Source organism: Linepithema humile, chromosome 1 (genome assembly GCF_040581485.1).
Source record: "Linepithema humile isolate Giens D197 chromosome 1, Lhum_UNIL_v1.0, whole genome shotgun sequence".
Lineage (NCBI taxonomy): Eukaryota > Metazoa > Arthropoda > Insecta > Hymenoptera > Formicidae > Linepithema > Linepithema humile.
Genome location: NC_090128.1, coordinates 40,499,552 through 40,527,369, shown reverse-complemented (window position 1 = coordinate 40,527,369; position 27,818 = coordinate 40,499,552). Strand labels below are relative to the sequence as shown.

The 27,818-nt window shown below is 38.8% G+C and overlaps 1 protein-coding gene across 4 annotated transcripts in view; it reads left to right on the top strand.

Moving 5' to 3' along the window:
* Positions 1–27,818, top strand: part of LOC105671038 (box A-binding factor-like) — a 71,596-nt gene that overhangs the window by 33,527 nt on the left and 10,251 nt on the right. For all 4 annotated transcript variants that reach the window (XM_012364877.2, XM_012364876.2, XM_012364875.2 and 1 more), the window contains 4 exons: positions 7,476–7,881; positions 8,557–9,543; positions 21,415–21,542; positions 22,175–22,501. In XM_012364877.2, coding sequence (XP_012220300.1) covers positions 7,476–7,881; positions 8,557–9,543; positions 21,415–21,542; positions 22,175–22,501 — 1,848 coding nt within the window. The remainder of the gene's footprint in view (positions 1–7,475; positions 7,882–8,556; positions 9,544–21,414; positions 21,543–22,174; positions 22,502–27,818) is intronic.

Here is a 27,818-nt window from a genome sequence, read left to right as displayed (position 1 = left end):
TGTGTTTACGCTCATTAACGCGAACTTGATGCTTTCTGCATCAGGTAGTTAATAGCTGACACGCGTGCGTTCAGCAAGTTTATTAGCGAGATTCTGTCTCACGTTTTAACGATTTTTTGAATTATTAATTGTGATTATTCGAATCAATTCTGTATTATTAACAAAATTATACCATCGATACAATTCTAACTATAACATATCTATAAGATATAATTAGTATGTGGATTCATAATTTTTCTAAGAAATGTATTTATGCGTTTTCATGCGATTATTTGTTAATATGAGTTTATTCTTATCTAAAAAATATTTTCTCTCTTATGTTTCAAAGCGCTTTGACAATATTACATTCTAGTCAAATTACGGATTATTTAATAAATCAGGAGAGAATTAAATAGAGAAATTCATCGATCGTTAAATAATATCTGATAATATCTCATCGCGATGCAACTTACGCGCGGCTCCTCTCGTTCGAGCGAAATGTAGAAACGGACTGCAGTTCAAAGGTCAACTCTCGGTCAGCATGATCGAGAGTAGAATACACTCGTTCTACGTCTTCGTTTTTGCCGTACAATGCGGCGAAATTTCCATTGCCGTGACGTTGCCATTCTCGCCCTACTCCCCCGCACGGACGGTCGTCCTCTTTGTTTGTGCGCAGCGTGCAGGCACCGCCTGATAAAGTAACAGCTCATTATTCGTCTGGCAGATGTTAATTGGGTTAGTCCCGTCTTTTTTTACAATTGTATGTCACGTCGCGAAGCGTCACGAAAATATTGCGAGAATTGAAGAGCGCCGAGAAACGGACATAAGCTAACAACGTTTTCTTACACAACAGATATAGAGTAATCATTAGTCTGACGCGTCTTTCTAATCGTGCGTATGAGAAAGAGATAGCGTAACATACAGTGAGAAGCATGTGATCTTACTAATATATTGTCGGAAGAATGTTAAATAAATTACATTTTATTTTGTGGCGATGTTATCCAATTCGATATCGATTGACATTAAGTCATTAAATCAAAATCTTTCGTTTTCTGCGTAGATTATATATATATATATATATATATATATATATATATAAATTCGCGTCGTGTTCTATCTTTGTAGTTTCGTCTTGTTCGCGCACGTCATGATAGAAAGTCGTTGGACTTTATATTTGATAGGTATGCAAATGTGGCGGCAATGATAATCGACGCGGTAGTAAGAGGTTAAAACGCCGCAGGTTGTTTCTTCTTTTCTTTCGCACCGCACACACGTGCAAGTGCGAGGAACACGTATCGTGGTCGCGTGCCGTCTCGTATCACGTTATCGGCCTTATCACGTTTTATCGGGCCGAGGTAGTAGTTTTGTACGACTCCGCGTTAAGATACCGAGGTGTCGTTGCGATCACAAAACGTGAATGATTTATCATGATCTATTTGTGACTTTGTTTTGTCGAATCGCATTGCCACGTGGCTATCGCTATCTATTTCTTTATTGAAATTACAGAATATCAATAATAACCGATTCGAAGAAACGTGATTTGGTTGCAATTGGCATTTTGTATTAAATTTTTCTTTTACTACAAAATGCTTGCTAAAAAAAAACGTTATACATTTTGCAGTTTTGCATATTTTTTTACTCCCGCGGTGTTGTATATATAAACAGGATGTTTTATTCCTGTATTATGCCGGCTTTGTTGAAAAAACGTAGATTGGGGGGACTGTCGGCAATGTTTGCACATTTTATGACATACAGACTGTCCCATAGCAAAACACTCTTTCTACATTCACAAATCCCTCGTATTAGGGACGAAAAAGTTTTCTTTTTTTTTTTTATGGAGATAAAAACCCTATCGTTAGACAAAAATTAGACAGCATAAAGCACAATATTTTATATAGTACAAATATAAATATAAATAAAAGCAAGTTGTTAAAACTGAAAATTGGGATGGTTTTGTTATGAAACAAATCTGAAAATAGACAAGCGTAAATATTAATTCCCAAATCTTTTAACATAATTCTTATGTCGCATAAATTATTCTGATTTATTTTTCAATCATTTTCAACTAACATACACGTATTAGTAGATAAAATCGTTCGATTGTGATACAAAATGTGACAAAATAGTAAAAACAATAACGTAACACAATAAACAGAAGAACAAACAAAAAAATGTTTAATAACATAAATAATTTAAGTTTTGTGCTTGTTACAAATTTAACGATCAGTTAATTCTGTGTTGCAAAGTACACTTATCATTTTTATCGCCAAATCGTCCGATACGTAAAGTACTGTGCAAGTGCGAAAAATTGTCAAAGATACGAAAACGTGACGTTAAGTAGATTAGTCCTATCTCGAGTCGCGGGATGAATGAATTACGAACGATTATACAGCGATTGTATTATCTTCTATTTCTACTCTGCCAGCAGAGTTATCATAAGCGTAGTACGGCGCGCGGAGTACACACCGCGATTGCGGGCTTTCTATCGCCTTTTAAAAGTCGCATAGTATCCTAATCTGCAACGACGGCCAACAGCCGTCGATGCAGTTTCAGCGGCAGACACCGCGACGACATCGTGACGCCAATGATGACGAGTCGGCAAGCGTAAGCAGTTTTCGAATATGACTGTTCGTCTTTGATCAACTGTAAACAAAATCGCTAAAAAAAATACAGAAATTATTTTGTTTTCGAAATTTTTTAATAATATTATTGTGTCAAATGTATTGGATTGATGAGAAAGTTCTTTTGAATTTTTCCGTAAAAATAAGAGGCAAAAATCCGAAGAAACGTGATCGATCTAATATGGTATTATTAAATATTGATGCCTGACAAAATATTTCACACTTCGCGATCGTAATATCGTACATTTTCGACGATCGACTATTATTTAACGAGTTGAGTAATATGAGGATGCATCGATTTCTTTCTGTAATTTCCATACGTGCTATTTTGAACACGAGCAACTTGGTTGCTAGTGAATCATTCGATATGCTTCGCGCGTGCGAATGTCGGTCGTGGATTGTAAATTATGGTTTCGCGAGCGACAACGACGACATGCGGAGAACGCGTCGCCCTCGTGGACGATGTACGCGGGAACACCTGGCCTTTTTCTTATCGGAAATAGGTGGAACGCACTTACTCCTAGTTCAACGTCATACCTATCCAACGACCGTCTCACTTATCCACAATGCACTCGCTGTTCCTTCGTCGACGCACTCCAGCGTCTCATACGAGTGCTTTTATTTTACGTTTCGTCAAATTCTAACACGAGAAAAAAATTAACGAAGCTAGGGAAACACTCTTCTTCTTCGAATGTATTGAAAAGTGTGAACATTCACGTCCAAAGATACTTATGTTTTTTTATTGTTAATTTTTATCTTATCTAAATCATTATCTATCATCATCAGCTACCACGAGTTCTAACGAGTAGAAGAAGAAGAAGAAGATGATGATGTAGAAGGGACTGGTGAGGTAGAGATAAAGAGGCTATTCAATCTCTGAAAATCTCGTCGTAAACCGCATCGATATATATAAGCGCTGCGTTTACTCGTATTGCGGATAACAGAGACTGTTTTTGTGGTGGGTCTGGAAGATAAGGGCAACCTCTGGCCTCAATGTACAAAACCTCTTCCGCTCGTCCAGCGAGCTGGAAACTCCGCTCTCTCGAGCTACCGTTTAGGAGCGGCCGTCACCGATTTCTCGCGCGCGTATTTTGCAGGGCAATAAACGAGCGCCCCGTTTTCCCCGCGTCGTAAATAATTCCAGAAGCGTCTTATCGCGCTCATCTTGCGTTTTGTTGCATTTTGATAACTCGAGAAGTATCGACTCGTCGAAAATGAAATAAGAAAGACGAATTAATATTGGAGATAAGATAAGATTGCGCAAACTAAATATCGAAGTTAATAAAAGTAAATATTAGATTTGTAAAGTAAATTTTGAAGTTACCTAATATAATTCGGGCCATTCGGAATATGTTTTTTATAATTTGTAAGAGACTGAAGAACTTACAGCAGAGAGAAAAAAAATGGAATGTATTAATTGTAGAATTTTATAAAAAAGGCGGAATGTAGATTTTACATGGAATATGAAAATACAATCCACTTGTGTATCGGTCGTCGAAGAATCAAAGCCGACTGTTCCTTTGTCGATGTTGACTATTTGTTTGTTTGACTGTTCCAACAATGGGAAAAGATCCCTTCTGCTCTGCAGCTGTACACGCATATATTTTCTTCATGGAATGATTAATCGGGGTCGCGGCTCTGCATCTCCTCGTCTCAGATACGGGGCGACTAATTCCTTTCCGTTGATCTTAAAAAGTCCTTTATTCGAAACTTTATATTTGGATGATATTCATATTGCGCCTTGCATTTAGCGTTTTGCACTTTAAATGAATCCATGTTAAAATGCGCAAATATATTTAAATATTATTCAATCATCATTGAATGTATATTTAATTATTACGAAATAAGATTATTTTAATGATATAAAATTTTTCGCAGCTCTCAGGAGAGTATTTTGATATTTTCAAAATAATTATACTGATACTTTTAAGTATTAAAAAAAAATTATTATTGATAAAAATAAAATTTTCATAATTACTCATTATTTTGTAATGCGTTTGAAGAATAATCTGCGACAGAACGCATTATCAGAGCTATGCACCAGAACACCCTGCAAACGCGTGCAAATTTTATTTACGTTACTTCGGAGGCTGCTCGAGACTGTACTTAGGCCTTTTGTGCAAAAATATGTTTTTTAATAGAATTCGCTGAGTGGCAACGGCAGATAATCCAGTGAGCCTGACCTCTCCAATTCGATTAGGTAACGTCAATAAGGTCGGCTGAATGTTAAACGGTCGATATATCGCGTTCAGGAGTGATGATACCGACGTCTTGAATGAACGTCATTAAATCGAATCATCTTTCCTCAAACAAAGAATATATTTTATTATCGGAATTATTAAGATTACATATATGATATATAATTCTTAAGTATGTATTTTAATGCTCGAATCAACGTTGAAGTTTAACGTGTATAATAATTATTTAATATTTCCGATAATATTTAAATTACATAATAGAAAGATAATAATAAGCAAGATAAATGGTCAGATAAACATGACTGTAGTGACTTTTGGCACCGATTTAATTTTAATTTTCAATTATTTTTGGAGAAAAAGAATAAGTTCGGCAAAGTAAAATTATCGAAAACTTTGCAATGTGACGAAAGGTTTGTTGGTTCATTAGTCATACAGTTAGATGCGTAATGATATTTGAACTTTGTCGGATGAACACAGTTACAAGCTAGATTCAGATTGGGACGCACGTGACATTTCTGAGGTTTCCCCTCGTGCGCCAAGATTATTACTCAGCGGCCGCGTGGACAATCGAGTTACGCATCAAATTGTCACGATCGGGCCGATCGGATCGGCCCATATTGCCTCGTTCGAGGTCAGACAATGGTTTATTAAGAACGCAAGAGTTGTACGTGCAGTATACCGCATTTTCGTTCCAATTATTTAACACAATTGTTTGAAATATGTCGAGCAAAAAGTGCCGATTTTCCAGAAAATCGATGCACTTCGAAATTAGTAATTCCAGAAATATAAACTGAACGACAAATATTTAGTTATTTTAATCTTATTTTATCTCCTTTTATCAAGCGAATTAAATAATGTGAGATATGTATTTCAATGTGTTTTTTAAAAAGTGATTTATATTTAAATATATTCTATAAATATATTATATATAAATATGTTGATAGCTTTGTCGTCTATATATAGAAAGAGATATCTTCTGTGTATATAATATACATACAGACGACAGGAATAATTCTTAGACACTCTGTATACGTGAAACATAAACCGAGTTTACCCCGGCAAGAGCGCAATAAAATTGAAGACCATAGGATCACTGTGTACGTGCTCGTTGGTCCTGCCACGATTTGTGGTGACCCTTGACGATTAAAAATAATATTTTTATCTCCGCGAGAGAGAGAGAGAGAACAGCTCGCGAAACCATTTTTCCCTCGTTTCTTTGCTCTTTTATTAGCCTCGTTTCTCTCTTTCTCTCCGCGTATTGCTCTCTTCCTCGCCTCTTCGTACACGCACGCAGTGTCCATCCGTACGTGAATGCGTGTGCCACCACTAACGACGCGTAGATAAGAGCACGTGGTTATTTTTGTAACGCACCGGCTAGCAACAGTTTCTCGGTGTCATCGGTACATCGGACGCGTGTGCGTCCTACGTCTGTCGAATCTCGATCGATTTCGACACTCTTACGAGACAATCATTGCGTGATTACGCGATCGCGATCACTCGGTTAGAAAGAACTACGTACGTAGCTAAAACGCATCTGTTTTTTTCCTTCCTCGAACTTTTCGAGACCAATTAAATTGAAATATTTATTCGCGTTCGTTCTTATATTTCAATAATTATAATTAGTACTATATTTTATAAATATTCTAAATTCTTTATTCTATTTTTTTTCTTAATATTATACAATCCTATTTTACAATTCCTCTTTTTTAACTTTAATTTTAACGAATTCTCTAATGAGTTTGGAACAAATTTTTCTTAGCAGAAATATCGAAGGAGATTATTATTTTTTATGACTTTTTTGTGTTTAGTATTTTTTTCTTTTTTTTTAAGAAACAAGACAAATTATATTTAACATCATAATTTTACTATAGCACTATTACTATAATACAAAGTATTTCTATAAATATTTTCTTTGAAATGTTTGATAAGATGGATTCTCGATAAGATACGTCCCACGGTAAATAAAATGATTGAATGCATTTTTCTGAAACATTTAGTTGCGCGTTACGACATTGCTTTCTACATATTAAGATGTGTGTTTGTATGTGTTGTAAACGTTTACTTGCGGATGAGTCCATATTTCGGAATCTTGTGACACGATTATGCAACTTATTACCCTCGTAACTTGTTTTTGCCGTTGACAAAGTAACTAACTTATGCTTGAAAAGATAAAATAATGCGATATATACTTTCTTCATCTTCATCAAGGCACTTTGAGATATCCCTTGACGAGAATGATATGCAAGAATTTGCGGGAGTTAAATGCAAAATGTTAATTGTATGCTTATGAGGATATAATTTGTCTTCGTAAAGATGTAAATTTGTCTTTGTTTGCAGACCACAGTCCTCACTGAATTGTAGATCGAAAATTTGCATAAGTTAAAAAACCGAGAAATACCATGTATTTGAATCTTATATTTTTGAGAATCCTGTAAAAAAGAATAAATAATGGTGATAATTTACTTCTTAATAATCTTATGAGATTAAAATTAAATCAAATTAAGATAAAAGATGCTATTAGATTTATCGCCGGTAATACCACAGTGCTAACCGTTACTTCATTATCACTAACGCTCCCCTCAAAAGTACCGCACGTGTGCGCTGAGTTAGGGTTTTTTCTTTCACGGGCGAACATGCTCATAATATACCCAACGAATCGTATTTGACGATTGTGTAGTGTTGATCGAGTATGTCGGGGCCGCGGAACCGGCGTCGCAATCCGCGCGGGAGGCAGTCAAGCAGGAGGAGGCAGAGGCGGTGGCGACGATAAAGACTGAGGACGTCATCGAGCACGAAGTCGGCCAGCAGCAGGAGCAACAGCAACATCAGCAACAGCTGGTGTACGTCGCGAAGGAAGAGGTCGGGGAAGAGAGTGGTGTGGGCGTGCTGGAGGCGGGACAGCTGGAAATGGAAAATGGCGCCCTGGTAGAGCCAACCGGTGCTGAAGTAGTCGCTATTGCAGTCGCTGCCGCTGCCGCCACCACCACTGCCACCGCCACCGACGATCACGTCAATGAGGATCCCAACGCTACTTATACCCTTCACGAGCTGGGCTACCATTCCGCACACATAATCCATGAGAGGTAAGTGAGTCAGGGCAAAATATATTGATCCAATATCAGAATAGATATCTGTCTTTTGCAAATAATGCGGAACAACGGACGGAATTTTATCGCGATTTTTGTGTCGCGTTATTTTATGTGCACATTTTATTACATCGGCATTTTTGAAGCAAATAAAAGCTTTCTGTAGTATTCTGTAAATTTTGTATAATTTTTTTCTTGATTGTTTACGTTTCTTAGATTTATTTGCGAATGATGTGGATATTGTATTAAGATAATGATGTTGAGCATTAAATGTAAAGGTTTCTCAGGATTTTTATAAAAATCAAAGCAGTTTAAGTCTTAATAATTTTGTTTTCACGTATTAAATTATTTTGTTTTTCTCAAAATTATTCATTAATCAAATTCTGAATCATATTTATTAATCAAGCTGTGAAATTGAAAAATATTATTATTTTAATCCTAATTTATAAAGTAAAAAAATTATTACAATTATGAAATTCCACTGCATTGTCTGACATAAAATTTATTGAATAAATTCTAAAGTAAATAAATAAAGAATTCAAATTTCAAATAAAAATTTACAAATTTTTTATCGTCAACGTGGAAAATAAAAGCTTCTTAAATATTATCTGTCATGCATATATAACATATCAAGAATAAACAAGAGCCTTTCTATTTTAATTCAACCCCCAGTTTCGAGAGTGGCGACATAAAAGAGGAACAGCAACAAGTTTCACAGCCGCCCCACCAGTCGCACCACCAACAACTTGACACGCACCACCATCATCAACACACGCCACAGCAATACGTTCAGCTTGGGGCGACAGAGGTCCCGGTTCCCGAGGGAGGGGATAACCGGCACTCGTCGGAGGTCTCCATTACGCCGCAGGGACGCTGTGCTAGCAGTCACATGCTTCACTCTACGATGCATCGTTACGGTACAGACACGCTCTCGTCGACTACTACGGAGCACCATCATCATCATCATCAGCAACAACAACATCATCACTTATCCGAAGTGCATCAACATGTCACCGTCTTGCCGTCCGCTCATCGTCACCTCGAGGATTCGCAACAGCACCATCATCAAGAACCCGACGATGACGTGGACCGAAATGTGAGTAGCATCACTGCGGCCATGAGGGGTGCACGGGGTGATTACCTGAACAGTCTGCTGAATGAAACCACTCGAAATGTGTTTTTCGAGAATCTGCGAATCGCGTCGAACACCGCGTCCAATAACGGCGGCAACAATCATCACCATCACACGCCGCATCACCTGGAGGACGTGCTCTCCGAGGAGTCCTATCTGCAGCATCAGATCCGCACGAGTGGCGGCTCCCCGTCGGTGAGAACTGTCGGTGGTGGCTCTCCAACTTCCAGCCACAGTCCACACGACGAGCAGGGTCTCTCGTCACCGCATCGCCAGACTCAGGAGGCCGGTTACAGTCCCAACGATCCAGGTAGACTGCAGTCCTTCACGCATCTCACGTCCATGCAACCGCCGCCGTCGGTGCAGACAAATCACGGGCTGCAGGAGGCCGATCGTGTGTCCGATCCGATATACATGGACTCGATCTACACGCATCACGCAACTGCCGCCGGCACTCCTCATCATCATCAGGATCAGCACGAGCAGGGCGCCTCAGCACCGCACTCGCCTAGTGGTCCGCTCTCCAGGTTAGTGATTGTTATCGTTATCATCGTCGCGTGCCGTAGACCGTGATGTGTCAGATGTGAAGGGATCCAGGCTAATTATTCGGCTCCTTGCCGAAGTTACATTTTTTATCATCTTACCTTTAAATAACAAAATATTTTTTATAATAAAATGGGTAAAATAACTAATAAACATGCGTTGACCAGTGTTAACGTCAGTGTTAAGCGTGAGAAAATTTTAATGTGCTTTTTTTTTACGTTTTTTTTTTTTTTAGTAGAAATGTGATATTGATGAATCGTAATCTTAAATTGCACTATTGTGTGTGTGGCATCGTTCGTTGACACCGCGTCGCGACGTCTTTCCGCGAGATCTGCGGTCATTCCGCGCGAAAAATTCGCTTTGCTTGAAGTTCATTATTTACCGGGAATATAATCAGTCGTCGTCTCCGAGACGTTAGATTTAATATAGGATTATGCGTCACTTTTGATATCTCGTCGTGTGCAAAACGGGAATCTAATTAGCAACGATGTAAAATTATAATGTGTTATATTATTAATAATTATGTGCTACACACATCATATCGAGGTCTACATTCAGATAGCATTAGAGCAGTGTTTTTTTTTGCGGTCAGATAAAAGGAAATGATCTCACCATTTGTATTTAAAATCCACAATTGGTTCTTTTGAAGGATCCATGTTTGCTAAACATTAATGCAGAGTTAGTTCGCAACAATCGGACTCCTATTTGTGATTTAAATTTTATTTTTATTCACACAAGTGCGGTGCGATCAAAAGTGCGATTGTTTTGCAAAACGCATGCCGTCTCGCGCTCACGTAAATTTACACGTCCTTCACTGCGCGCAGAAAATATTTACTTGCGGACCTAAGGGCTGTTTCGCGAGGGGCTGATGTATGCGTAGGCGATACATTCACGAAACAAAGCGCAACCGTCGATGAAAGAGCACGACGACGCGCGGCTCTATGCTAACAGGCCACATGAAAGCGAAGATTGTCTCCACCCCCATCGTCGTGTTTGTTGATTTATTCGGCACGAACCCTCAAATTTAGGTGCTTGAGATCCTACAGTGATCGTCTTCGAAACACTCTTCCGCCACGATCCTCGTAATGTGGTTTATTTTTCCATCTGTTGATTGGCCGTCTCAGTTGTCTCAATTTTTTTTGTCATTCTCTTTTCTTTCTTGTATTCCATCACATCATTTCTCTCATATCAGTAGGAATTTTTTTTTATCTTTGACCTGTTCTTCGAAAAGTTTCAATGGAGCGCTCAATATTATCTCAAGTTATTTTTTTAATTTTTGCATGATTTACAGTACATTTTAATACAATTCTTAAAAAAATGTATTTTTTAATTAAAAAATGTATTTATTAATCAATACGAAGATTAGACTAGAAAATATTGGAATTTTACGTTTGTTTAAATAAGAAGAAATGCCAAGGCTACTGATTGAGAACAAATGAAGGAATTTTATCGGAAATTCTATTAGAAAGAGTAATCTTTTTACTTGGGTTTTTTTCGAGCGACTTCCAGTTTTCGCGTGTTTCCCTTCACATTCCCTTCATATTCGATGCTTGTCGATGATAAGGCAAGCAAGTTTCACTGATCCACAGATCGCATTGTTTGCCACCCTCCGATTCCGGGAAGAGAACGAGACAGATTGCTCGCATTGCGAGAATCGCGAGAATCGAAGACATCGTGCGTCATATCCAAGGTTTTATGTTGATTCACTTGATCGGCGCGCGTTTGCGCACACGATGATCGCCGGATTTATCTTTATTACGTGACAATAAAGAGAATATATTCACGGGAGGAATCGCATATTGGCAAAGACGAGTTCACAATTTAATACGGATTCGGTATTGGAACAAGGAGAAAAGAAAGATCGTATCTGAGAAAAATATTATATCAATTGGCGATGTTAAATCGATAACTTCCCGATGCATCGACTACGATACTTTAACTTCATTTACTTTTCCACGATATTTTTGATCACTTTCTTGCTAGTCTTATCAGACGCGCTCGATCTGCATCCGATAAGGATTTATTGACCGATCGATGCGATTGACTGATAGATTTTCATCGTCATCACCCGGCAATTCTTCTACGAAAAGAGAGCAGTCGGATCACCGCGATCGGTTTCATCGCGGCGAATGTAATCGAGAAGGAAAAAGATAAAACGAGGAGAAGGAAGAAAGATGGAAAGCGGAGAGAGAGAGAGAGAGAGAGAGAAAAGGAGAGAGAAAGAGGAGAGCTCATAAGCTCTCATAAGCTCTCATAAGCTCTCATTTAAGAATTTCGTGCTTGTTGCTCTCTCACTCACGCATTGTACACGTGCACGGGCCACGACCTTTCCAAATTTGATATCGAAAGTTCGAGTGCAGATCGCGATCCGCTTTGGTCGCTTCTTTTTAATGATGTTTGCTCTTTTTTTGGCCGACTCACGAAATTGCGCTATTGCAGAGAAGTTGTCCGTTTCTCTTATGTAATCTGGCCATGAAGTTACGTAAATTTATTTCAATTTTTTACACTCGTCGAATAAAGATCATACGTTATTCTTGAAGAATCACGAGTCAATTCTACTAATGTCCGGTTTTAGTTGTCTTAATTATTTATAATCTATTTAATAGCATCTTATAGTGTAAGTGCTAATGAGTGTTACGTTTTAGAATAAAAACAAATTATATGAATTAAGATTAATAATATTAATAAAATAAATTAATAATAGTCGATAGATAATATAATAATAAAATAACAGTTGAAATTTTAGCTTTTTCTCTCTTTCTCTCATCCCTAGACAGCTTTAAGAATACTTTATTTTGAAATAATTAGAATCTCTGAACTTTATAGGACTCTCGACTTATTTTGATTAATAAAACTACGTACAAATGAAAGAATCAGTTTTCAAAATACATTATTTTAAAGAAGTAATATTGCAATACGAAGAAAGAAACTTGAGAATAAATAAATCGCAGTCATTAATACTCGTTGGGAGTTTGTTGTGAATCATTTGAGAGTTTACAGTTCATAAATACATCCACACTGCGTTCTACGAATCACATAGAACGAAACCCTTCGCACCAATACAAACTCCCATTGTTTAATCTTTTTGTTTTCTATTATAACGTCTCAGTTTTTATTGCTCTATCATATTTGATATTTTTGCAATTAATGCAATATATTCATATCTAGATTCTCAACTTTATGTTATTATATAAAGTATCGAATGCATGTTACCTATAAAAAATTTTATATTTTTTTCTATAGTTCTATAGTTTGAAAATTGTCTCGAAATTTTTGGGAATTTTCCCTGAAAGAAATTGTTATAGTTTCTCGCTTAAAGCAACTGCACATAGTGCAAGTCAGAGTATCACGACGCGCGGTCAATGTATGCAGCTGTTTCTACATTTAAAGGTGACTCCAGCATTTGTTTTCCTTTGCATGTGTGTTCACGAGTACGGTTGTCTTTCGATGCGAGTATGCCGGCGGAAGTGACACGTGGTGGATTTTGCTTCGTATTTCGACAGCTAATTACTTATTGTTCGTTCGGGATAATTAGCGCTTGTTTATGTTCCCATTACAACGTTTAGTTTAATAAGACTGAATTCAGATTTTGCAAGAATTTGTGATTATCCGACACATCCATTGCAGAAGATTGAATACAGAATTTATTGCAAAATATGTCAATATTTATTAAAAATATATGTAATAAAAAAAAAGTTTTCGTGTTTCTCGTTAGAGAATCTCACAAAAACAAAACGTTGCGCAATTCTACTTTTGCACGTGCGAATTGTTGGGGCATTTCCTTAAAAGCAGGACCAAGCGAGAGGATTCGCTTCGTAATCGGTGGGGAACTTTAAATAGTGGGGCGTCTCGAGTGGTTGGCGGATGCTAGTGGGGATACTTCGTGACAGGCGCGGTTGGAGAAAACGAAGTTGGAATACATCGTGAAATGCGATCACTCGGTGTTGCCGCGGTCGAGAAGGGGAAACACTTGCAAAAAGCGCGAGCGAGTGGGGATGATTGTCCGTCGCTGCAGGAAAGTGGCCGGGTGGGGAAAAAGAGACCAGAAGGGGAATCCTGACCACCTTCGAGGTCCTCCTGGTCCCCATACTACTCGACGTTTCGTGCACTTCGTTAGATTACATGTTGCTCAGTTCGTGTCTGCCTGGTGACAGATACGGGGAGCTCGCAGCGTTATTTCTTTTCTTTGACACGGCGACACTTTTTTTCCTCGCTTTCTGAAATTTACAAGTCTGAGACGAGCAAAGAAAAAGGTGACGAGAAGAAGAGAGATACATATATCGGAGCATATCAGCATCAGCTATCACGTCTGCTAACATGCAGTAAGTCTTTATAATCAGAAATTTTATTTATAAATAATTTATCGTGTGTTTTGTCTACCTATCTATTTATCTTAGGTTTTCATCTTTTTAAATGATGCTTTGTGTGTTGTTTATTTTTTATATGAACAAAATTCACTGGATGCTTATTATAATATTATGTAGATTTTGAATTTTTTGGGATTTTGCATAGCTATAGATTATGAATTTTGCTTATATTTTATCCATAATTGTCGAAATTTGTATACAATCTCTGATAGATGATTATATATGTCACATTTATCAAAATAATGACATTTTTAAAATTTATTTATTATTTAATATATATACTTCAGATACCTTGAAAATAGCTGTTAATTTAGCAAGATTCAAATTTATATCGTAAATTATTATTTGAGCAATATTAATTTTTTACAAGAGTTTCTTTATTTAAATTTCCTCGCGTTTTCGTTGATTGCAGTGCAAATTGTTATTTGTTTTCTACTAATAATCGCGAATGCATTGATATCCACGCAATCGGCCGCTTCAGCTGTACATTTTTTTGGATCCAATCCGATTAAATGCACTGTCTTCGGAAACCCTGACGTTATCACAGTATGATTAAAATAAAAATGAAGCAAGTATCGAACCGATAACAATTGGCACGACGGCAGTGTAAATAAATACGATGTAAATAGTCTTTTATAATTTCGATGATTGATATTTATAATAGTACGCTGATACTTGAATATTTTTTATACAATTTTAAACGTTACACAATTTCAATTTATCGATCTTTGGTGTAGTTTGTTTTCTATAATTACAATCGATAATTACTGATTTATATCTGATCCACATAAGAGAGCATCGTATAAAAAAATGATTTTTATATCGATATATCTTTCGTTATCTTACCTTATTTTTTAGAACTTTTTTTTAAATAAATACAGATTTTTATTTGTCGTGTATCACATATACGTGTATTGCAAATATTAAGTTCATATACTAACATGATTTATTTCTTGCGCTCTGTCAACCCTGACCGTATAAAAAGATCAGCAATGATATCTTCACCAGTCTCGATGCGGCTAATCAAATAAGAAATGGTGCTCCCCTTATCTCGTCATACGAGATATCTACCGTGTTACAGCATTCTCGAAACAGCATGAACTTTCGCAACGTTGAAATATTTTCTATACACGGTGTTCTGTAAGTCGCGTATTTTCTGCGAAACGGAGAGTCGGGCTGAGAATAATGAGAGTTACTTCGTGGCATCAATAATTCTTCAGTCAACTCTTTTGTATAGACGGAGCGATTTTATTTTTTAAACAGAATTTTTCAATACTTTAACAAAGTTTTATTTAAAGACTTAGGTATGTTATGCATTTAAGGACTTGGATTCAAAAACTTAATATGTTACACACACATGATGTTTATCAGAAATGGAACAATTATAAAACGATAGAAAATTTTCCATTTTTAATTCCGATATTCGGCTTGCGGAGTCTAATCGTCACCGTTATTGATTTATCGAAGATATACTCAAACTTCATATTGACTTCCGTGTCGATATCCCTGAGCAAACACGAATCTTTCACCCTTCACACTTACGTTTGTACGCCCAGTAAATTTATCATCCTCATCTTTACCTTTATATCGCCCTCTTCCGCGGGCCATCGTGAGAAGAGCGTCTTATCAGCTCGGTGGATTCAGATAGTACTACGGCAGCAGGGCTATAACCCCGTCGACATTAAACTCGCTATATTGGATTTCGCGAAATTCGCACTATTCGCCGACCGTGAGGTACCCTCGTCTTTCTCCGGTGGCAAATAGCATGTGTATTATATCTGCCATTTATCTTTTGTTTATTAAATAAACTTGTCACGCTGCTATTCCGACGAGCTAATATAAAGCTCTTGTGTCAAAACGCCCGAAAAGTTGAAAAACAATAAAGTCCATCAGAAGTTTATTAGAATTATTATTAACATTATGATGGTTCATTACGACGATAAATTTTCATTCACGATTTGTCGTTTTATTGTTTTTCGTATGCGTGGGAGGTGGTTCTTCATCCGGCCGGATTTTGTTAGTTATCTAAATAATTGTCATGGTTAGTTGCATCCCGAGTTTCTTGCGGGAGGAAGAGTTTAAGATTGAGATTACGGATGGCGGCGGCGGCGGCAATTAAAAGTGCGGCGAAGATTCTTAGAAGAAACCCGAGATCTGCTATTGAGCTCCCCGTGCAGCCGTTACGCATGCATAGAATACACGCACACGTCCGCGATGTAAAGGCGTTCTCGATTCCTGTTAGTATGACGTTACGTCATTACTTTCTTCAACGTTAGACCATCATTCGTACCCGCTGAGTGCAAACTGTATATCGCTGGAAATACTCTGTAACCCTCCCCCCCCTTCTCCCTCCCCCCGTTAGTGATGAAGAAAAACAACTATTTACTGCATTTTTGGTTTACTTACTTTTTTAAAACTTAACATTTTTTTTTACTTTGTATTGAATGTTGATTTTTCCGATAAAAATTTCGTTTACTTAGAGATACGATTTTAAAAAACTTCAAAGCAGGCAGCTATATTTTTTATCTGATTTTACTTGAGCAACTTCGAGCTTAGTTACAAAAGTACATGTTGAAACTTGAAAAAGTCGACTAAGAAATCTCAAAGCTCAATATAATAACATTCCATACAATTCAAATGAATTATTGTTGCATCATAAATAAAAGAGCGCTATATCTTTTTCAAACATAATTTTTTTTCTATATGTTATTAATGGTTCATGATTGCAATTTGTATTTATTTAGGACTTGATCAATATTTGTCGAACGGTGCCTTGCAATCGTGTGTTTTTTTCCATGGTCGTCACAGCCTTTCGTAGATTTGTCGAAGGAAGGTTCCTTCCGCTTAGCTCGCTGTCGGTCGTTTACATTGCGGAACGCATTAGCGGGGACGGGATCGCGCGCATCGCTGCGCCAGGCGTGCAAATTGCACGCAGCGCGTGCCTGTCTAATACGTTTCCGCTCGTATTAGTGCTTTTACAAAGTACTCGGTGTTGCACCTGGTACACAACTATACGGGATACGCGCAACCAGTTCTCCTCTTTCCTTCTGCACTCGTATTGCATCGGAACGGACGCTCTGTCGCACTTAGCAGCATGCACTTAAAGACGCATCCTCGTGCCCATCGAGCTCGTGTCGATACGCACGCGACATATCCTAAGACAATCGAAACCGTTAGGCGGCTTTCATTCACCCGTATTTGCATTGCGTGATGCAATCGCGCCTCCCTGTCTGCTGCACGCGTAGAATGAATATGGAACAAAAAAATAATACTCCTCCGCGCAAAATTCGTCGGTATAGTCGAAACGGAAATTTTGCGGAATGCCTGAAAAGCATTTGCCACGCCGAAGAAAAAATTCAGATTCCACTCGTCGGTGAAATTGTTCTCAATACTCTCCCGTCTTAAAATCGATTCGGAAAATTAATGCGTCTTTGAAAGCCTTCGTGTCGATCATCCTCGATATCAGCTTATTGCTTCACATCATAACCTATCCTAATGTTATGTAAATGTAAATCGCCTAAGCAGATTTCGTCGCGGTCAAGCCATGGTCGGCGAGTATCGAGTTCACCGTCGATGTGCAAATTTCGTATTCGTCATAACTCGGCCGGCGATCGGACGTAATATGTTGCTGGCCGTGCACTTTTGCACGCGAGTCGCAGTTTTCGTCTATCCGCTCACGTGTCGATCACATGCGGAATATTTATAACTTAAATTTCACAAAAATGACATTGTTCTAAGAATGGAGTTTTGATTTTGATTCTAAGAATCAGAACTCAATATGATTCATAATGTAACTATAAACAGCTTAATGTACACTGGAAAAAAAGTTTTGTTGTATTATAAGAAATTCTGGTTGATTCTACTAGTACGTTTGTTCAAAAATGGACGAAACAAATTTGTTGTTGGAATTACCAGAAGATTCTGTTAAATTTCATCCTGTTTAAATCTATCAGAATTTCTTGTAAACCTTACTACATCGTGTTGTTAGATTTACAAAACTCTACCAGAATTTCTTGTTAACTTTACTATATCGTTTTGTTAGGTTAACACAACTTTGCAGTTAAAAAACAAGTTCGGATAGGTGTGGTTTTTGTAAAATACTAACAATATATTTTGGTTTAAAGTATACTCAGTGATGTGATGTTTCCTACCGGGCTCCCGGCTCCCGAGCCCGGTAGGAAACATTACATCACTGGTATACATATATTTCATTAAAAAAAAAAAACACCACGTGATCATAAAACTTTTCGGATGTAAGGCTGATGGCAGAGACCGAGACGTAAAAACTTATGTATGTCGTAGTCGTTTCCACACATATCCAATAACCTTTCACGACTTACGTTTTTCTCTGCCTTACCATACGTCCACGACAGACGTCTACGACAGACATAAGTGCTTACTTCTCGTTCTCTGCCATCGGCCTAACTAATATTCCGTAATGGATTCCACGACGCGACGTAAAACTTTAGCGAGCTCAGTTGAGACTGTTCCGACTGCTTAACGCCATTGCTTCGCGAAAGATCTAATGCGCGCGATACACGCCGCGAGTAGCGAGGGCGCAGTAGCAGTGTAACAAATGAATGCGGCGAACAGTTGATCAACCGTTTAGTGAGTAATGACGAAACTGTTGCAGAGCGCTGCGATTTATGTAAATATAACAAGAAGTTTTGTAGATCCAACAAGAAAACACTTATTCAAATCCTTATAGTAAAGTTAACCAAACGGTGTTGATATAAGGTGTAAAATTTTGTGACGATAACCAGAAATTCTGTTTCGTTCGACTAAAATACGGTCAACCAGAAGAATTTTGTTAATATAATAAAACCATTTTTCTCAGTGTAGGTACTCGTCGTTCCATTTTACAATTAGTGTAGTTTTTATTTATTTTTTTCTTTCAGGAAATCTACGCGCGCGCGTTTACAATGTTCTTGAATATTAACAAAACGCATAGCAATTTATATAACAACGATGTTCGAATAATATTTGAAAATGCCTCACGCAATCTTTCATGTAAAAAAAAAATCACTCAGTTATTCCTGAATTAATCAAACCGAATTAATCATCAGCCTTTCATCAGCGATGCTTCTGAAACACGTTGTAATCGTTTGTAATCGCCATTCAAAATAATGTAAGCACAAGCTATTTTTGCTCGAATCCTGAAAATTGTCAGGTTTGCACATTCCATTTCTTTTCTGAAATTTGTTTGTTGTTTTAAATTTGTCATTCGTGTGTTAAATTTCCATTAATCTATATTTATTTTTCACATGTAGCCTCTCTTCTATTTATGGAGACTTTAACTGGGCTAAGGTTTCGTTCGTTGCGGAGGTTTCTCTCTTTTGTGCTTCATTTGCGAAGGAAATTGCGCGCACGGCGCTTATCGATGTTCTCTCTCTCTTTCTCTGTCTCGATCGGCGATGAGTTTGGTGGATACACAACCGCGTGAGGAGAGCATCTCGGGAATCATCGACATCGCGGGAGTGATGTGTCTCCGGACACGTACCAATATGCTGAAACGTGCCCGGGGCACCGCGCAGCAGCTCAAGGCCGCGTCCGTATTGACATCACCGCGAACGTACGAGCGGGCGGTGCTTTCGTTTGTTTTAAGCCGGCCGCTTCTTTACCTTGTTTGGAACACGTTAATGCGCGCGAAGATAAAGCAAAGCGCACGTGTGCGATGCGCGCGTGGCACGCCGAGCGCATCGGCGGCGTGGCCTTTCACGAATTACACGCGAAAAAAAAGCATATGCAATCTATATACAGGGTGATTCAAAATAACCTGATGTCCTTGCAATGCCATATTCTTGAACGAATTCTGAGACGATTTTTCCTTTTACAAAATTTTGTCCGAAGCTTAGTTTTCGAGTTATAATTGAAAATAGATAGCAACTTACGAGTTCGGTACAACGGGCAGGCAGGGACGCGCAACGTATAATGAGACTGTCAAGTGTTTACTATCGTCTCATGACACATTACACCGTCCCTGTCTGCCCGTTGTATCGGACTCGTAAGTAGCAAACTATTTTCAATTATAACTCGAAAACTAAGCTTCGGACAAAATTTTGTAAAAGGAAAAATCGTCTCAGAATTCGCTCAAGAATATGGCATTGCAAGGACATCAGGTTATTTTGAATCACCCTGTATAAATACGACCCTATCGAGACTCGCCGTATCGTCCAGACGATCCGCCACTTATCACACAGCCGCGCTTTAAAATTATTAGTAACATTTAATTTTGATCGCTACATATAAAATCAAAATATATTTCTGCTTTTCAATACGATTGTTATGAGCAGAATAAAAACAAACAAAAAAATTGACGCTCAAACACAACCGTGCTTAAGTCTGCAACCTGTCGGCATTCTCGAGATCTTTCTTTCCCAAATATTTTAGACAATAGTTCTTACAATAGTTCTCACAATCTCTTTGTCAATCTTTGGAATGATTCTTAGTGGATAACAATTCCAAGAATTCACCCTAAAGTCTCTGGGAATCCTGAAAAACCCTTGACGAACAATTCTTTAAAATCGTTGAAGGACACTCAGAAGTGGACCGTTTTGCTCCCGTTTGCACACCAGGGATTCGTCTGAAGGCAAGGAATTCGTTTATTGCCATTTTGTTCAGGTAGTTTTTGCAGTGCGTTGGAGTGGTTACCAATTTGGAAAGTAAAAACAGCTCTCGACACTAGCAATAGCAATGATAACAAAGTCGTTACGTGGAGTGAAGTCGTTTATGCGTAGGGCATCGACATCTGGAGATATGAAAAAAGTCAAAAGGTGCATGCTTGTGTTCTTCGGGCACGCGCCCGCATTGTTGGCGAGCATTCCTGTTTCCGTTTTCCCGTTGGATTGCTTTCTGAAGTCTTCCGACACGGAACGGCGATAATGACGGTGCACTTTGGTGGTTATAAACACAGTTTAGACATATTGAAAGAATCGAAAAAAAAAAAGAGAAAAAAACAAATAAGATACAACTGTCCCCTTTGCCGCCAAATGTAGCGACACAAATATTGGTACTGTTCACAAGAGCAGCCATTTTAGTCTTCATTTTTCGTTGAAATTCAATTTCGTATCGAAGTTTAACAATTTCCACGGATTACAAACCCGAGTCTGGTACAGATGTATAGTGCCACGCGTGCACATCCGCAATAAAACCGAGAGAAACTCTCCAGGGTGTCGATCGAATCGATCCGGACGATCGATTCACGCGATACACGCCTCCCCACGATCCAAATCCCATGGGTAGGGGCGTATTTATCCGCGAGACGTGATCCACGCGTGAAACATGAGACACACTTATGAGATGGATGGCCGTTGCGCGCTTCTCTCTGCTCAGCAATTGAGTGTACAATTTTTATTTTCTCTTTTCACAAGTCGCTCTGGAAAGCAACTCGATCGTTATCGAAGCCTTATGTAAAGAAAAGTTTTAATTTATTTTTTAAGAAGTCATCCTGTATCACGATTACCAATATAAGCTTCCTTCTCTTTGCAGCTCGTCGTTGTATCGGACGATGAGCAGCGTGAGCACGATGGGTACTGGAACAGGAACCGGATATATTCCTTACATGACGAGCAGCCCCACAGAATTGGCGTCGTCGCCTCAGTTGTGGAACAATCAGGGTACGTATCACCGCTGCGGAGATAATTGACCCGATAATGCGTTTCTGACGTATTAAGCAGATGACTGTCAGAGCTAACGTCTGCATTCTCTGATGCAGCATTCTTGTTGGTGATCGCGTGAGTCATCGAGAACTTAGAAGATTTTTGAGCAAAAATGCAGCTTTAAAGATTCACTGGACGCGAGAGAATTTTATTCTATCTGTGAGTCGTGGTTGTTAATGGACGCTTTAGCAAAAATTATTCAGAAAATGTTCAAAAATTAACAGAAATTATTAGCGTTATTAGTTAAAATTATTCATTTCAATCGTGATTAATTATATTCTTCAATCAATTTAAAGCAAATATTGTCAGAGGACGAAATAGAAAGGTGGATAGAGAATAGTAGAATAAAATACAATGGGAGTTTTCTAACAAAGGCACAAGTACTTTTTTACACTTCTTAGTTGAGTCATTTTATGTGAGGATTTGAGGTTATTTCTGACTCAGTGCTATCTATATCTTTGCTGAAAGATTTCCATTACCTGGTGACATTTTTATTAAAGAAAAACTCTTCATCTTGACAAAAGAGATTTGAAAAGGACAAGGATCATAATTTTCAGGTTACCTACAGTGCATTTTTATTTTGTCCGCAGTTACAGCTCTGAGCACGGGACTTCCCATTTCTGAGGATTATGGTAGTAGCAAGTCCTCAGGCGCAGTGTCCCATCAATCCTTACCGGCATTTTCGCAACCTTTTGGCAGTCGGTCTAGCTTCCGTGGTTATAGTCCACCATTCTCGTCGTCTCAACAGAACACCACTGGTACTGTTACCGGTGCCGCTGTCGAAAGCGCTTCTTGGACGTATGCGACACCAACAAGCGATCCGATGACGACGCAATACGCCACGCCGTCAAGACGACAAACCGTCAATCCGGTATCAGCACCAACGCAGCTCAGCGCCGCGGCGAGTTTGACTGCCAGTGAGTAATTTTCATATTAGACAAATTTTTTGCTTGCGAAATTAGATGTAATGGTGTGATGAATGGAGTTGGGTGTAATTAGAGCAATTTTAGAGGAATTTTTAATCCTTTCAAGGTTGTTCTTATGAACAAAGAATACGCGAAAATATGATAGGCTTTTAGGTCTTTATTTACGTTAGCAAAGATACAAGCTTTTGAAGAAATAATTTTATTCGTTCAATTTTTAAGATAGAAAATTAAAAGTGATTGTCATTGGGCAAAATTTAACATTGAAAAGGCGAATAAAACAATAGTGGCAGAAATAGATTAATAATTGAACTTTTTTAATTTTATAATTGGAGAAAATCGCGAGGAAGCCTTATTGAATTTTTTTAACGATTGTTTGTGCCTTTCCTGAAATTTGTCGCATCTGCAAATATCTGCAGCATATAGTTGCATGCATATGCATATATCTGCAGCGATCGCTACGTATTCTCACGATTTAGATCGTCAAATCGCGATGTTCGTGTCTCCGGCAGTGAAATTGCGAGAATTGGCCAACTGTCATTGCGATAACGCAAACGTGTGTGGGTCATTTTATTCAATCAGTGGAATTTAATGAAAAACATTCTTTGTAGCTTACTAATCAGCGTGACTTAACGGCTGGATGTATATAATTTTTTCACGTGCAATTCCAGCATAACTTTCCGATTACATATTAATTCGGTTGTTTCACAAAATCGCAAATTAAAAAATTTTTTTACGTTAAAATATTTTGTCGTTTAATTGTCGTAAAAATAAATTTTTAGTGATTCTGAATAATATATGAGATAGATATTACGGAGGCTCTATTGATGATACAGAATTTTTCTCATTGTCGTTCGAAAATTCGTCACGTCCTTTCAATATCCGAGCTCACGCAGTGAGCGAAATACGAAACTAAAGTATAGAATGATATGGGTGAGCTGTAAGCCTCCAACCGGGGAGGTCCTTGAGCAGTCAGAAATTCCTGCGGTTGTCGTAATGGTAGATCCTGCATCGTTGAATCATGCATCCCTGAAGTGGGCGGTGTCTTTTGACCAACCTTCGTTGCGTACATCTGCGACCGTACCGAAATAGACGAGCGCCGGCGCTAAACAACACGAGAGGTGGTTTATCCTGCGTCGCATCGACGCGCGCGGTGCGCAGCGTGGTATTGTCAAGCGTGATCGGTGGGCGTGTTGCGCGCGTTTATATATACGTTTCCTCGAGGTTTCAAATTCCGCACTCGATGCATATTACTTCCACATTCGGATCCGCTTTCTTGAAAAATATCCAGCCAAACAAAAAATGTTTTATTTTTGTGTTTTGTTATTTTTTCGCGAAAAGTTAAATTGTTATATAGTTTTTGTATCGTTGTATCATTATTGGATATTTTTTATATATACGAGGGATGTTCATGTCAAAACCGAAATTTAACAGTACGCAGTTACTGAAAGAAACTCCGATTTTGACGTAGACATTCCTCGTAGAATAAACTCGTTTGTTGATATAAAAAAAAAGGAAAGAAAAAGAAAGAAAAAGAAAAAAAAGAAACACTAAAGTTTTTATTTATCGATATATGTATAATGCTTGGTCAGTAACAAGGTCAAGTGACAAGGTCAGTGAGGAAAATATTACGAATAATCAATTATTAATTATCAATAATCATTAATTTCGACTGAATTAGTTCCATAATTTGTTTTTAATTGTTTCGATAATTATTAGTTCTGTCATTAGTTTCGATCGAATAATCAAAATCGCCGTGGTTCATCTTGCATACCAAATTTATCGAACAGCATAAATATTATCATTTTATCGTCGAGCTCTGTTTTGTGTTGGATTTTCCAACGCGATTTGTAGGATTCCGAGCGACGCGCGAGAAACTCCTTCCCCGCAGATGACGAATTGGCGTTAACCGAAGCCTTTATTATGATCGACGGCGTATCGTGTTGCGGTCGTCATAAATAATGAAGAAAAAAAGGATTTCAATAGCTTTCCGTATTCGTGAAAAATCCAACACGGAGACGGGATCAGGCGTAGCCCGATGGGACAGATAGTCGCATAGTTGTGACTAATTCGTTCATGCCACTAAATTAGGGCCGTATCCAACCGACCGTCTCGAATTTCTCGTTTCGGTTTCCCCTTACGCTGACCCAAGTTTTCCTCGAGAGTGATATTTCTCGCGCGACTTTTTTTTTTTCTCCACTCGCGTATTACTATTTATGAATGCCGTTAAATGAATATTGGATGATCGATGGGATAGATGACTGATATCTTATGGATTTCCATCGTTATTGCGGAGACGCGAGATTTATCGCTCGCACGGGTCACTGGCTGCTGACCAACGATATATCGACTTTGTAAATGAGAATCCGCGATACGAATTCGCGGTTTTGTTGTGCTTCACTGGCCTCCGTCGGGAGCAGATTAACTAATAAATACAATGAACTCTTTTTTTAATTCGCAATCGGTCACGCGTACTTTTATGACACTCGGTTCGCGATCTCTCGCCAACTTTTAAATAGCATCTTTATTTTTTTTTAGAAAGATAAAGATATAGAATGTCTTTTCTTTGCTTTGGAATAATAATTTTCGCGATATTTACATCGTAATCTTAATTTTATAAGATATTCTATTTCCGATTTCCCAAGATTTTAATTACATTGCTTATGAAAATATGTATAAAAGGGAGCACCTGCTTTCTTCTCGAAATCAGTTATTCGGTAATTGCCGCGGACGTTCGTTCTCTCGCTTCGTAGAAGCGTTCGCGCCTCGAGAGACTCAGGTTCCGAGCTCTTTATCGTCTACGATTTCGGACTTCGCGGTAGTCGTGAAAGAGAGCGTTTCTAACGTATCTCCACGTCGCAGTCGGTCCGCGCGGGGCACCCGTTTCTGCAACGTCACGCGCCGACCGGCTATCGAAGGAGAGGCATTGATACGACCATGACCTAGGCTGCACGAACGCGTAGGCTTAATCTAGTTATGTCTACGTGTGAGATAGAGGTGACGACAGGATTGTATCTAGCGGGGGCGTGTCATTACGATAAATTCCGTCGTAACGTACTTTCAGACGCGTAACATCTAGGTATCTAATCGAATGTCAACCGATGATGTCAGCTGAATGTTAACACGCGCGTTAAATTCGTATATCGTCTGCCGAAAATGGAAGCGGGCGTATCTCATCGCGTTCTCTCCGCGATTAATCGAGATTGCGCTCGCGGTAATCGGAATCTTCGGAATCTCGGACTTCCTACTCGGCCGTAAAATTATGCGAGATCGCAGGTGTAGTCTTAGATTACGAAAGGTTACTTTCGCGTCGAGTTTATTAAATCCACAACTTGTTCGTGTCCAGATTATTTTTGCAATTCTCTAGATGTAAATTAAAATTATACATACACGACGGTAATAAATTTATGGTGATGAAGTGTCACGTTCGCGGAGCATGTTATGTCGCCGGATAAGCAAATTCGATTAAAGCGCAAAATCTTTTTTTCTTTTTTTAAATGCCTCGTCCGCAATTAATTCTGGCTCTTATGCAAGCTTAAGTTCACGACCGAGGTCGATATATCGCATGCAACTTGTTTTATCCGCAACGTGACTCTCTCTCTCTCTCTCCTTCTCCGGCTTACTGTCTTTTTCTGTCCGTTTTCGGTAATAATTAAGTCTCGCTCGGCTGATAACGGCGAGTACATTGAACGTTAAATTCAACGCGTGTCGATTATTTATCACGGACGTTAATAATGACGCCGAGATAGATGTTGCCTCCTCAAGGTTCATGGAGGTCGACCGGACCTTTTTATCCGCATGACGTAAAGGTTTGCCACGCCGCGAGAGAGCAATGAGTCAAAGTCGAAAATATCTCGAATCCGAATCTCGAATCTCTTCGCTGAATATTCTTCGCGCCCGAAAGTGTCGTCGTTAATTTCGGATTTTTCTCTCATCGAAGACCCCGAAGAATTTGTCATAAGGACGCACGGACGATGTTGAAAATTTGTCATCGGCCAAAAAATGAGAACCGAGTACTCGTCCTGTTTCTCTCAACATTTAACGCGCGCGACATCGTATGAGAACGAATTAGTCGTCCTCGGAGATCTCTTTGCTCGACTGCTTTTTTTCCCATGCTCGAGTCAAGTGCTTCTATTTTGAACCTTCGAATCAGTTCCACGTTATTCTTTACGCGATATTAATACCGTGCTTTCATTTATCTCTAACGGTGTCGCGACACGCGGTTGTCGTGGCGGTAACTGGATGCGCGACGGTGATTAGAGTGATCGAGGCATCATGATCAAACGGCGGGAAAATGAAACTGAAGGGGGAGAGATGCGTCTTAGAGGGATGTTCCCGGCTGGGAAGAGAGAGTTTAAAGACTTTAAGTGGTTCTTTAGGGGCTGTAGTCTGTGGTTACACATGCCGCACCATCCTCACTCTGTGCCGGCGGATCGGCAACGGGAAAGGGAGAGAAGGGGAGGGGGAGGGGGAGACGCGCCTTTTAACATACCGCGCGACCTCGAGTGTTTCGTCCGCGAGGAGTTCACCGTCATTTTAAGTTCGACCGCGCCAGACATCCACTTCCACCTTCCTACAGGGAAATCGTCTCTCGGTGTTCTTTCATGTACGTCGTATGCGTGAGCACCGCAAGAGCCCGTGCATCATCCTGAAGGACTACACGTTGCACGTGGCCGTCCCTAAATTAATCCGAAAACTTTCTTCTTTTTTTGGACCACCGCAGCTCGCCTTTTTTTTCGTTTATATTTACATTTACGATCGGCATCCTTTAACCGATTAGAACAGATTTATATTAGTTTTTTTTTTTTTTTTATTAAATGAAGAATAGACGAATAAAAATGAATATGTATTTAATAATCTAAAAATATTTGGAAAAACCGAGAATTAAATAGGAGGAGATTAATTTTCAATTTTTGTATTTTTGATTTTTTCTTAGCTTCCAAGTGTACTTTGTAATAATGATCGGGTGCGAAAGGTCGAAGTTATAAATAACAATTGCACCGCGCGCAATGTTTGTACGCCTGGCACGAAACGAGGTATGCAGGTACGCCGCACGGGCGATTGGCCGAGCTTTCTATATAAAATAATAAGTGTCGCGGAGAGCCGAGGGTAGATTAGAGTGGCCGGAGAGGGCAAAAGCGCGGGTGAAACAAGAATGTTATGATAACGTATGCGACGATAACGTGGCGCTTATTGCCGCCGGCATAATCGTCTAACTGTGAAATTAAGTTCGCTGTGAGAAATAATGCCGTAATCGAAACTGTTACTTTAATCCGGCATGTAAAAGTACATGTTAAACCATTTATTTCTT